Source organism: Uloborus diversus, chromosome 2 (genome assembly GCF_026930045.1).
Source record: "Uloborus diversus isolate 005 chromosome 2, Udiv.v.3.1, whole genome shotgun sequence".
In the NCBI taxonomy this organism is placed as follows: domain Eukaryota; kingdom Metazoa; phylum Arthropoda; class Arachnida; order Araneae; family Uloboridae; genus Uloborus; species Uloborus diversus.
In genome coordinates, this window is record NC_072732.1 from 164,803,825 (window position 1) to 164,817,767 (window position 13,943).

The 13,943-nt window shown below is 32.2% G+C and overlaps 1 protein-coding gene across 2 annotated transcripts in view; it reads right to left on the reverse strand.

The window, feature by feature from the left end:
- LOC129216120 (uncharacterized) overlaps positions 1–13,943 on the reverse strand; it is an 80,514-nt gene that overhangs the window by 34,880 nt on the left and 31,691 nt on the right. Inside the window, exon 2 of one of the 2 annotated variants that reach the window (XM_054850275.1) lies at positions 11,032–11,103. The exons of the other annotated variant lie outside the window; for it this stretch is intronic. Within the exon in view, the coding sequence (XP_054706250.1) occupies positions 11,032–11,044 (13 nt within the window). The 5' untranslated portion in view covers positions 11,045–11,103. The remainder of the gene's footprint in view (positions 1–11,031; positions 11,104–13,943) is intronic. 2 annotated transcript variants of the gene reach the window in all.

Consider the following 13,943-nt stretch of genomic DNA (forward strand, 5'->3'; position numbering starts at 1 on the left):
GTAAGAGTTTCTTTTTTTTAATTCTAAAATAAAAACTTACGTTTTTATTGCATAAATCCACACACTCAGGAAACAAAACACATGAAACAATGCGCCACACCGAGACACACCCAAAGTTAGATTTTACTCTTAATTAACGGTCAAATTTAAAGAAACTGGCATTTCCTAATATTTATTGATCAAAATACAACTACTAAATTTAAACCAACACGAAATAAGTTTTCCTATAAGGTATATTGCACGAAAAAACAAGAGCTGGACCGCAAACAAGTAAACAAGTTTGAACAGAGCTAAGATTGCCTTCGGGTTGCCAAACACAGGTTAGTTTAGCCAGGGATGCCATGCTTAAATTATCGCCTCATTGGCGAGAAAAATATTTCAATTTTGTGTAAAAAATCAGATGTCGCCAAATGGGGGGGGGGGGGGGTATATCACATCTGTACCGAAAGTACATTTAATGAACATTGTAAACATACATTAAAATAGAAACAACTCATAGATTTTTGAAAAATGGCTTAACATGCTCAATCTCTGAATCCGAAAGTTGATATACAGTCAACAATTTTGAGTCCTTCCGCTGAGTTAAGCTTAATGCTCATATTTGCATGTCAAAATTGTTTCTGAGCAGTTCTTTCCGCTTGCTACCTTATTACTTTCTTCTATATCTAATATATAGAAGAAAGTATTGGATTCGTGCAAATTTTCGAATTTCGAAAGATTCGAACGTTTTGAGGTGTGCTGAGTCCATTTCGACTATTTTTGGAAAATGTCTGTCTGTCTGTGTGTGTGTATGTGTGTGTGTCACGTCTGTGTGTGACCAGTTTTTTGTGGCCGCTCTACAGCAAAAACTACCGCATGAAATTGAACGAAATTTGGTACACATATGTGCCCCTATGTGAACTTGTGCCCATTGGTTTTTGACGCGAATTCCTCCAAGGGGGGTGGAGCAATGGGACGTTTTTTGAGTTACGCGTGCTTGCTGTTCCTCAGGAAGTAACTGGCGGAATCGAACAAAATTTGGTTCACATGTTGCCAATAACAGGAGCAGGTGCTGATTCAATTTTGGTGTCAATAGCTCAAACGGGGGTTGAGTTATAGAACGTTTTTTGTCGTCAATTGTGACTGCTGTATCTCAAGAAATAACGAACGGAATAAAACAAAAAATTTTTGACAAGTAGCCCTTAGTGGGTATAAGAGCTGATTTTATTTTGGTGTCAACAGCTAAAAAGGGGGGTAGCGCAATCGCCCGTTCTTTTTTTCCATTGTGAGTGCCCTATCTCAAGAAGTAATGCTACGTTCTGGCTTAAATTTGGAATATATGTGAATCCATACGTAAACAGGCTTTGGTTCAATTTTGACTCCAATCGCTCCAAGAGGTGTTTTTTGCGAATAAAAATAGCTTTATTAATGCAACAATAAGAAAGATAAATCGTAATAGATTGTCATCTGCGTATTTCTCGTGATTTTAATTGTATGAAAATGATCGGAAATATTATCTCAATGATTTAAAATTTTTAACTGTTGCCATCTTATGTTTGTTAACAAATAAAATATTTGTAATTAATTCAAGCAAGGCTTTTAAAATAACTTTCAATTTTCGCTCTTTGCTTTGCTTTTACAATAACTCAGACATTGTGATGGTCGTCAAGTTTTTGCATGTGTAATTTTGTTTTTGTTAGGAATATTGCTTCCTCGTCAAGCATGGGGAGGGATCAGAAAAAGGAAAAATATAGAAGAAAGTTTCGTGATGGCCATAACATACTAGTTTTTTTAATGAATCAAGTTGCAATTTCATACGTTTCGTAAAATATTAAACATTTGCGTTATTGCATTTAAGGAACTGTTTGATTAAAATTGTTACAATACATAAGATAAAGATTAAAATGTTTTAGTTTCTATTCCGAATACGCATGTGACCGAACAAAAGTGTTCAGATTATGGGGGTATTCATTATAGAGGGAGACTTCATAATACATGAATAGGTACACTATTGCGAAAAAGAACTATGTTGAGTACTTTGCCTGGTAAGCTATATCAGTTACAAAAAAGAGGCGCTGAATTTTAGATTGGTGGCTATGTTATGTCTAATTAAAAGCAGTAGGACCTAAACTCTTAAATTCCTTTATTTTAATTTTTAAGGTTTTGCATCTCTACTAATAATAAAACTGAAAGTCTGGATCTCTGTGACGCCTAGACCGCTCAGCCGATTTTTATGAAATTTGGTACAAAATTAGTTTGTAGCATGGAGGTGGGTACCTCGAAGCAATTTTTCGAAAATTCTATTTTGTTCTTTTTCTATTCCAACTTTAGGAAAATTTTACTAAGCAAATTATCACAACGTGGACGAATAAATTACCAACTTAACACAACGTGGAACCGTAACATGGGCAAGCAAATGAATATGGCAAATTGACGAGAAATTTATCATGCATTATTCGTAAATATACAGGCGAACCAAACGACCTTTTAAGGGGTCTAAGGACCTTTAACCTTCAAAATTTTCGACTTTCTGGAAAAAATATATGTTATGCATAATTTGATTCTGAACAATTTGATACCTTATTTTTTACCATACGCCAAAAACTTTTCAAGTTGTCTTAAAAATGCGTTAACTTTCCCCATAGAGATTTATGTTAATAGCAGCTGTTTAAGCCTCTTTTTCTCAGGTACGGGTTTCTTCATTTTTCTCGTTTTGCGCGCATGATATCTCAGAAAGTTTCTTATATATTTCCATAAAACTTTTTATACATGTTTGTTTGGTATATATTTATGATCTGAACCTAAATTTTAACTAAAAATGAAAGGTAAAATTAAAAAAATAGATATTTTGCCCAAAATTTTCGAAAATTTTGATTATGACTTGTAAAATTTCAAAAAATAAATAATTTTTAAAAAATTAAACAAATTTAGGTTCAGGTCATAAATATAAACTAGACAAACAAGTAAGTATAAAAAGTTTTACGGAAATATATAAGAAACTTTCTGAGATATTATGCGCGCAAAACGAGAAAACCGAGGAAACCGGCACCTGAGAAAAAGAGGCTTAAACAGCTGCTGTTAACATAAATCTCTTTGGGGAAAGTTTACGCATTTTTACAATAACTTGAAAAGTTTTTGGCGTATAGTAATAACTAAGGTATCAAATTGTTCAGAATTAAAATATGCATAACATATATTTTTTTCCAGAAAGTCGAAAATTTTGAAGGTTAAAGGTCCTTAGACCCCTTAACTTTCTACCACGGGCAAAGCCGTGCAGGTACCACTAGTTCAATAAAATATTACAATATAGCTTTCGATGCAATACCAGAAAAAAAGTAATTTTTAATCCGTTTGTGCATTGTGTATTCCAAGCAAAGTACTTGCTTTCGTTCAATTTTTGAATCAAAAATGTTTTTGGGTGATTCACAGCCGAAAATTGCTTGAAGGTAACTGTACTTTAAATGTCTTAAACACTACTTGATACAAATGTCATATTCTTCAAATATAGTTCAGTTGCAGAAAAATCATGATCATATTTCTCAGATGAATGATTTTTGTGATGCATTAATATCCAGGAAAAGATTTTTCTTCTTGCCCTTAATGCCCTCTGATCACTGTGAGAAAATTGTGAATGTATTTCAGGCTTTCCAATTTGATTCATGGGAATTATGAACATATTTAGTATATACAGAGGTACTAATTGAACGGGGATTAAAAATAGCATTCTTAATACTGGGTGTTCATATTATAGGGTGTTCAGAGTACAGAGAGTCAGTCTATGTTAAGCCTATGGAATTTCCCCGGAACCATCATATTGTGTTCAGAATATTGGGGTTTTCACATTAGGAAATGTTCAGATAGAGATAGTCCACTGTATGCGTATTCGGAGACATACACAATCACCAGAAGTATTAGGACACTTTCAAAAATTAACATTTTTGCGGATTCTTCAAGAAATAGAAGATTAGTTGTTCTGTAACTTTTGTCACACAAAAAGTATGCTTCAGTTTTCATTTTCGAATAAACATGTAATCACCCATGCATATATGGGACCAGCAAAAAACTGAGAGGAAAAAAAGGTTTTTGATCATCCCTCATCGTAAATAGCTTGGAATAAGCTATAAACTTCAAAAATAAGATTACATTCTATGTAAAATAAATTTTAATGTTTTGGTGAAAGTATCATTTATGTTTAAGAAGATACAAGCAATTTTTTTAAATACAAATTTTGTTCGAAGGTTTTTGGCTCATAACACGAAGTGTTTTTCGTCACCCTTTACCAAACTTTTAAGAAATTTGACAGCATACAAAGACACTAAATAAAACTTTGAAAGAAAAATATTGAGAATTTAATGAAAATTAACGTACAAAGCAATTTTTCACTGCGCATGCGTGAAATACAACAATTTATAATCTCCATAATTCAAAATCCAAGCAGATTTCTTAACTCATATCATAATTCCATCGCAATATCATTTATACTAAGTGTAATCAACGATTTAATGAGCTGAATATCAATATTTTTTGGATAGACGATGAATAGTAAGGGGTTAATCCCAAATTTGTAACACTTCATCTGTCTACAATCATTCAGTATGATTCATGATAAAAACAGTATTTGCGCATTTATATAGCGGTGAAAGGTAATAGAGTTTTGACGAAATGTTGATCAAAAGTTCTTTGTTAACTTTAAAAATTGTTGGAAATTTATCAGATATTTTATACATCATTCAATCTGAAATTTCTAAACAGATCAAAACTGAAGCTTAAATTTTCGAAAAGCAATGAAACGTGATAGTTTTAATGTTAATTTTTGTAACTAAAGAAATACTGGCTTGAAATATTAAGAAAACTAAAGCCTTTCTTACATCATTTTTTTTAAAAAATGAATACAGAATCGAAGCAAAGACTTCAAAAGAGGAAAAGTTAATCGTGTATATCAATAAAATATTCAACATAATATTACAGTTTAAAAATTATTTTGCCATCTTCACAATTCTAATGTAAACAAAATTTGTGTTTTGAAAATATCGGTATCAAAATGAAAAATATCTTTTTTAATACTGTTAGCTGACGTAATCAAATTTTGGTTAGGGAAGTCATTAACTGTGTCTTTTACTTCTTAAGGACATATGTAGTTTCATAGTATCATTTAAAATAAAATAGACATTGTAACAGCGCAATGTGTTTAAAAAAAAATCTGTATGTTTGATTAGTATTAAATTATTCCTTCATAAAATGTTTTTAAGTTCACAATGTATGCCTTCTACAAATAAAACATTTTATCGAACTATATTGTAAAACATTTAATGTTATGAGAAAAAAAATCCTTAAAATGACAAATATTATGTTCAGAAATCTTAACTTATTTAAGAGGTAAAACACTTCTTACTTCTTAAGTAAGAAGTCACTTTCTAGGTTAAGAAGTAAGAAACTGAAGTAGAAGATTCAGAGAAAGGTTGCTGACTTTCACCTCTTGCCTAAGAGTTCAATAGATAGTTTTTAGTACGATCTAAGAAAGGCAACACTTGGTATTTGCAGGGCTAAAAGTGAAAACACATGATAAACGTGTCGGAAGCAAAATAAGACTATCCATGTGGAAAAAAAAACATTCGCAGAAACAATTGAAACGTTTTATGTCCTTGAAAAAGGGACTTCATTTTAGGGATAGAAGAAGATTATTTGAGACAGTAACGAACTAAACGAGACCACGAGTCCTTCAGTCATCTAAGTCGAAAACGAAATAACCATAAAATATAATTTACAAATCCTGGGAGAGAAGGAGTTAACTGGTACCAAAAGACTGATCTTGAACAATGGAGACATTACGGAAAATGCATGTTTGTCTTCAGTTCTAGCAAGTCATGACTTTACGTTTTCTGTACTTACTGCCAGCACATCTTTACTTGGTGTCTAAACATGAAGAAAAGGCAATTTGTAGCAGTTATGAAAATCTCAAGACATATAGCATTCTTGCAAGGAACACGAAACCCGAAATTTGGGGAAATTGTACTAGTTATTGATTTAAAATCTGGATTTAATGCTCTTTCCTGCCACAAAACTCGCACAAAAATGAGCTTGCAAAACTGGTGCGGGGGGTGGCACAAAAACGATATAATCAGAAGTGGAACATCAATAATTTTTTACAATTCAGAGTGAGCATTATTAATCAAGGTTTGTTGATTTAAATCAGCCTGATTAATTAAAAGTTTGATTTAAATCAATTGATTTAAAAAAAAATATTGATTTAAATCAATTGGTTTTAATCAAGTGTTTTTTTTTTTTAACAAAATCATTGATTGAAATCATTTTATTTTTATATATTAATTTTGCATTTTTAGAATGAGTGGCTTTAAATTTAACAATACTGCATTATATAATCTTAACTCCAACTAGCAAAACTACATTAGATCCCTCTTTCTGTGTGTGTAACAGGTTTTCAAACTTTTAATATTGCTTTTTCTCCAAAATTAGTTGTTCATAACTAAATAAAAATTTGCAGTTTTTCTTATGCACCATGGCAAAAGTGTTATAGTCAAGAAAAGTAATAGTTCAACATATTATTTTACACTAAACTGATGGAAACCTTATCTTTTAGCAAAGCGTAAAACAAAATCAAATCTTATCTAAACGTTGTAACATATTGTAACGGATTCGGTGCGACTTCCACTTTCTTGAAATGAAGACACAGTTCTTGATAAAAACACAGGAAATTTATTTACACTATGTACAGGAAAGATCTTCAACAACTGCTAAATTATTCATCAGCAATTAAGCAATTATCACACAACACCGTAAACTCAACGTTTACACACGTATTTACTTCCAAATACGAAAACAACACAGCGAAATGCCTCGCAATAAACAGAGCAAAAAGCACTCAGTTCGAAATCTCAATCGAAACTAACTGCTTATCCATCGCTAACGGCTTAAATACACCGAAAAGAAATTTCTCAAATATTCCACACTCTTCTGTAAAGTAGTAGACCGTTAACAAATTTTATCAATGAACAAAAAGGAAATAGGGGTCGTATACTTTAGCCATATGAAAAAGGGGTTGTATATTCATTACGGGAAACTATTTACAGGTTACGATCCTACAATAATTACTATTTACAGAATTTGTAACAATATTGATTTAAAAAAAATTATATAGAATATTTAAAGACATTTTTCCTATTTTTAAGAGTAAGCTAAATGGATTCGTTAGTTCAGATTGCTTTATCATGTTTTTTTTTTTTTTTTTTGCTTTCTTCATCCCAATTGATTTAATTTCAGAATGTTTGTTGACTCTAAGCTGATAAAAATAGAAAACTGCCAGGATCTTTGTTTCTAAAAAGAATGAAAATTATAATTCTTGGAAATAGTGGTACTACTGTTTCCTAGAATTATAGTTGAAGGATTGGTGTTTGTAGCTGGGAGGACGGGGGGGGGGGGCGGTAAACATTAAATTTAATTTGAATCATGCATTGCTGTTGAAACTGGTCAACTTAAACTATTGTTAAAGAATAATTACTGCCATGAAATGAAAATAGCTAAAATGTTGCTTTTTCATCTATGGTAAGAAATATATCATGTAAATATATGTAAAGTAATTAATACCCACAAATTTTTGAAGATTTTTTTAAAAAATTAATCTCATTTAAATTTTAAAAATCCGATTTAAATTTAAAAAATCCGACTTTTTTTTATTTTTTATTTTTTTTTTTTATCACGAACTCTGTTATTAATCTTGACAGCAAAAACTAACAAGAAAACATGACACTGCAATTTATTTCAGCGTATTGTAATATTTGAGACTATACCAGAAACTATTACTGCATAAAACCTTGATTTTCTCCAATGCTGTTTTTTCTTGTTTGAGTTGTGTTACTTGCCTTGCCGAGGTGCAATATGCTAACTGACCTCTTACGACGAGGATGAACATTTTCGTGCTAAAGGAGGGTAGTATATTGAATACAGCTTGATTTTAGAAGCAGTACATGCAAATTCTCATTAAAAATTGCGATATTTATGCAAAAAATATGTAAAAAATATCAGGGCTGCGGAGTCGGAAGTCAAAGGTTTAAAATTTCTACAGTCGGAATTGGAGTCTGTCATTTTTTCTGAAAGTCGACAACTCCAGCAGTGCTTGTGAAATCGAAATCCGACTGATTTTGGGGTAAAAGTCGGAGTCGGAGGCTCTAAAATTCCCGGAGTCAATTTTCTTTCCAACTCCGCAGCCCTGAAAAATACCCAAAATGAAGAGTCGAGAAAATCGTTCATAAATATTTTTTTAGATAACGCTCTCGGGGGTCATCCACAAATGATGCCACGCTTTTAGGGGCTTCGTGAAATTATGGGTGTGATTTTTTATAGACAGATTCTTGCCTCCTTTTCGATAGATTAGCGTTTAACTTTCGTATTTTTCTTTCATTCATAACTAGCAGCTGAGCCCGATTCCGGGTATAAATTCAAAATATCAGTCCAAACCGCTGGTAGCCGATCTACACCGTCCGCCCCTATCCGCCCTGCAAGCCATACACTTGACAACTTCTTCAAGCATTGCTCAGTAACAAAATTCATGAAAATTAAAGTTCGTCGGAATTACATCACTCTTTGGCAATATGATTTAGTGTGTACACCGAATAGTTGTTTTTCAAAGTCTTTACTTTACATCGATGTTCTAAGTCCTGTAGATTTTTATAAAAAGAAATTTCTTGAAGCAGTTCAATATGAAAACATTTGACATCCTCAGAGACCGCCGCACCAACCAATTGTTTGGTATATTCAGGGGGTCTAGGACACATTTTGAAAAAAAAAAAATTAAGTTTAGAGTTTTGAATTTGTTTGCACTGATTCACCATCTATTTAATAATCAGAATCATAACATAAATATTTAAAAAAATAATTTCAATTTAAATTTAGTTAATTAAAAAAATGCTTTAAATCGCTAAAACTCAAAATATTCTTGGTCGATTTCCAAATTTTGTTCAAAAAATTATGCACAAATATTTAAGCTTTAATTTTTATTCGGCGATTTAAAAAATACTAATTCAATAAAAAATTGAAAATATTTGAATAAAAATTCGAAGATACTTAAAAAAAAATCACATTTTGTGCAGTAAACGTTTTCGTTTTAAAATTTGCCGGAATAAAAAATTTAAGTAAACTATTGAAAAAGATATGCCCTAAATTTTATTTCTTTATCGGTTCTTGACTTATAAGAGTTTGAAGGCAAACAGTCGGGAAAAATTGCGTCATGGAGGAAAAACGCGTTTAAGGTTATCTATACTATTATAAAGAGAGAGGGCGGATTTGTGTTACATTTTAGAAGTAATTTCCGGAGCAACTGCACCTATTTGAAAAACTCCTTCACTATATGAAAGATGTTTTCTTACTGAGTGACATAGGCTATAATTCAAAAAGAAAAAAAATCCGATAAATAGTTCTTTTTATTCCAATTTAAGCTCAAATTTCACATTCCCGAACATGGGAGTGAAAAAATTACTTGCACATATTAATATTATCTATCGTTGAAAAGGGGTAGAATTTTCCGCGTTCTAAACAATTTGTTTCAATGCTTTAACTTAATTACGGCGGGAGTAATTTGCGTTTTTAGCTCGAACTTTTTTAGGCTTAGCTGAAATTTAAGCACTAAGTTCTTCATTAAATATATCAATAAAAAGTGAAGGAATTGTCCCACAGTTTTCTTTTTGACACCACTGGAAAAAGCGACATTTTTTACTACAGACTCTTGACCCATGGTTGAAAAACTTAGCTTCTATTTCCAAAGGAAAAAAAACGTTAAATACGTTTTTAAATCAATTTCAAAAAATGTCATTTTGATTCTGGTTGTCAACAATTTTATTTTCGCGTTTCCACGGTTACGTTTTTTGAATACGTTGTTTCTTTCCTTATTTTGCATTTAATTTCTTAAACTTATTTTATTCCATTTTTACACTTTTAAAATCAATTTTTCGCATTTTAACTTCTTAAAAGTATTTTAATATCTGTCATCATTGTTTGGAAGGGTAATCTTGCATTGTGATTTTTTTTTCCGTTTCTTTTATTTTAGAATGTTTGTAGAATATGTCACTTGACACAATTTTTATTCTCAAGGTAGACCGGGCTAAGCCGGACAACGCAGCTATTAATATATAGAGATTCGAAAGCTACTGTTAATGTGATTTTATACTTTTTTGTTTGTTTGGCGAAACATTTATTATTGTTAAAGAAAAACATCCGTTTAACTCGCAAAAGGGCTGAGTTTCGGTAGCGTGGTCAGTTGGCGCGTTAGGCGCTGAGCAGTTCAGTCTAGGATTATTTAAAGCAACCGTAAACGTAATTCATTGTTTTGGCAGTTAGTTTTGAAAGAAAAGAAACTTTTGATTTGTTTTTATCCGAGGGAAATGTACGACATTTTCTTTTTTTCTGACGAATTTTTAATGTTACACTAGATGTTTTTTTTTTTTTTTTTTCATTAGACGGATGGATTATGGTAGCGTGGTTGCGGGGCGAGTTTGACGATAGACAGTAGAGTTGCGGAACTGTTTTTACATTTGAAAGATAGTATTTGATGTCTTTTTTTTTTTGGTTATTTGGCGAAATATTTTAAATTGCCGTAAAAATCGCTTCACTCGCAAAATAGTTTTAAAGCAACTGTAAATCTAATTTAATGATTTGACGAAAAGTTTTAAATTCCAAAGAACTTTTATAGTTTTTTTTTTAAGGTGTGTACGCATTTTATACAAAGAAAAATGATTATTTCACATTAGAAAGAGGGGGGGGGGGGGGCGTCAATTTTTTTATTCAACGGACTTCCATTAAATTTTTAGCACGGTTATCGCTGTGCGGGTACTGCTAGTACATAATATTAGTAAATGCATGCAACAAAAATAATATCTTTCGTTAATACGATAGAAGTAATTTAATGTGTTTAATGTAGATTTTTACAATAAAAATATTTTACTCGCACATTTACTGGTTTTGACAACAAAACTATTTTTAACGATGCCATAACTATGTGCTTTATTCAGAAAAAGTGCTGGGATGTAACTGAAAATGTCCCACCTGTCCCCAACATGAGGTACTCTGGGAAAGTCACATTCTTTGAATTCGACCAGCAGTGGACGTAGAATTTCCCTAAAATTGAATTTTTAGACATAAGTAAAAAAGTAAAATTAGTTCAAACTTTTTTATGTTATAGAAAGGCAATTACACGGGTAAATTGACATTTTTGAAGCAAAACAATAAGTCTTTTGTAACATCCAAAGCAAAATATATGTTGTGCAAGCAATCTTTTGCCCTGGAAATATTGTATTTTTTAGTTGAATTTAGAGGTGTAATTGAATTCCCGAAATGCGTTTTGGATGATTTTTAAATTTTTATTGAAAGCGTGGTAACTGACTAACATTTTAAAAAGTTACCATGCTTGAAACAATTCTTTTTAATCGTCCAAAATGTATTTTGAGAATTTAAGTATACCATTGACTTCAGTCTAATAATAAAAATATCCCACGGGAAAAGATCGTTTTTACAATGTATATTTTGCGTTGAATATTACAAAATACGTATTAATGTCAGTCAGTTACCCGTGTTACTTTTAAGAAGTTACTAGGTCTTTAAGGGACATATTGACATCGTAAAAGAAAATAATGAGCATAGAGGATTTATTTTTTCTAGAAAACTTTCATTCGTTTATTATAGTATTATATTGTGGAAACTTGGTTTGCCTTAGTAACACCATAAACCATATAAGTTTGAAAAAAAGTTCACATGTCTGCTTTGCTTCCAAATACGGGAAATTTCGATAGGTACCTAAAGGGAGGCAGGTGAAACTCAAAACAACGGATTTTGGAAGAAATATGAATAATGCACTATGAGAAACTGAATTTTTACTGTCTAAATATTTACTAACAATTCAGTTATATATTTTAAGTTTTTTATCAGCATTTATGTCATGTAAACTGGGTTTGATTGCCATTTTTCTACACACACACACACACACCTTATGGAACTACTTATTACTGCCTCCGCTCCAACAGATTTTACCCACTTCAACGCGGCGGTATCATCATCATAGTGTTCAATGCATTTAGGAAAGAAAGGGGCCTTAGAGCAGTTGTCTGAGGACGTGATGCATTGCGTTCGGGAAGATCTCGCACTGGTCGCCAGCGCAGCTTGGAGTTACCCCTTGATAGGCGCGTTTCCATGGACAGTTTCGACCCCGCAAATAACCTGTTTTCCACTGCTTTCCGGTTATTTGCCGGAGAAATGTGGATTTTTTCCCCTCCTGCTTCTTTCTGGAGTAAATGCGGAGTTTTTACCCAGAATTCATTATGCGAAACAAGTTCATCTACTTGCAGGGTATAACTGCTAAGGATTGCTGGGCAAAAACCACTTTCTCTGGAACCTCTTTTAATATGTAAACGGGGAGTTATTCAACCAGTTTTTTCGGAGCCGGAACGGTTATTTGCAAGGTAGAAAAGCGTGTTGTGAACTCGGCTAATGCGTGATCCTGACATGATATGATCAATAGACATGGACAGTACCTCTGGTGATCCTTATATGAATGGGATTCACTTTCTCTCTGATGTCCTAGTCCTTTTGTCTTATTGCGCAGCTGCATCTTGTATTTTGCAAAACCTCAATGCGGACCTTCGAATTCCTGACATAAATGAGAAATTTCTGAAAGCGAAGAAAATTTTCCCCGGCAGGATTTGAACCCTGACTGGATGCCTAATAAGCGCACATGCCATCAAAGTTCTACAGTGAAACATTGTAGAAAAATAATGGTAATAACTGAAGCCCGTCAAAAATTGTAAAATCTTAGGTGCAATCAGGAAATAGTTTTAGCGCCAGACAAATCATTTCTCACAGTTTATAGGAAAATTGAGTGTAAATGCTAACAAAACTAAAATCTAAGTCTCTTCATATATAAATGAGCCTTTTTGACCTTTTTCCTGACCTTTGACTTTCTGGCCTCGTGATTGTAATTGAAATCACTGGATGTGCCACCATGTCTACAAATCTATGAGCCTAAATCCCAGTATTTTATCGATAACAAACACAGTCGTGCCCGCTTATTAGAATATCGGTTAAAAGAATATCCCGCTTAATATAATACATTTTTAAAGTACCAAAACCAATGTAATGTGTTCTTTTTATCCCGGTTAATGGAATATCCCGCTTATTAGAATATTTTTTCGTGGCAAAATGGCTATTCTTTTAAGCGGGTTCGACTGTAACACTTTCTGCTCAGAAATGTCATTTCCTATACAGAGGGTGCTTGAATTAATTAGCCAAACTACAAATTTTAAAAATTAGAAACTTATTTCAAAGATCTACACTATCACTAGGGAAAAAGGGAATATAAACTCACAAAGTAGTATAGATATAAAAATTCATAATTTGAATATTTCGGAATTTTTTTTTTATAAAGAGTACATAGCAGTTTGCAAGCAACGCCTATCAAAAGCCACAATGTTAGAAGATTAAGCTTATATTGGAAATGCTCAGGGGAAGAAAAAATAATCATAAAATATTATCTATGTTCATCTTCTAAAAGTGGGTTATAAAATAAAACTAGTCCTCTAGAACTTAGAGATATGACAAGTTTAAGGTAACCTTTCTAACAGGGAAATATTAGAAAGTAGTTTTACAAACAGGACTGGAAGAAAATCGTCTTTCCAACAGGGAAGTAGAACAAAGTAATTTTGGCAACGAGGGGGTAGAGCAAAAGTAATTTTGCTATGATGCAGCTAAAGCGCTAGTAGAATTCCGCGAAATGATAGTATAATGAGTTACCGTTACTGAACGATTACTGTAAACGTAATCTACTTTTTTTCAGTTACAAACATGTCTCTAACGCTTTGATTTTGTCGCACCAATGTTATTGAGATGATTTTAATTACAGTTAAAAGAAAGTAAAAAATTTTGTATATGCTTCTGATTTTACATAGTAGTAATATCGACTCTATCAT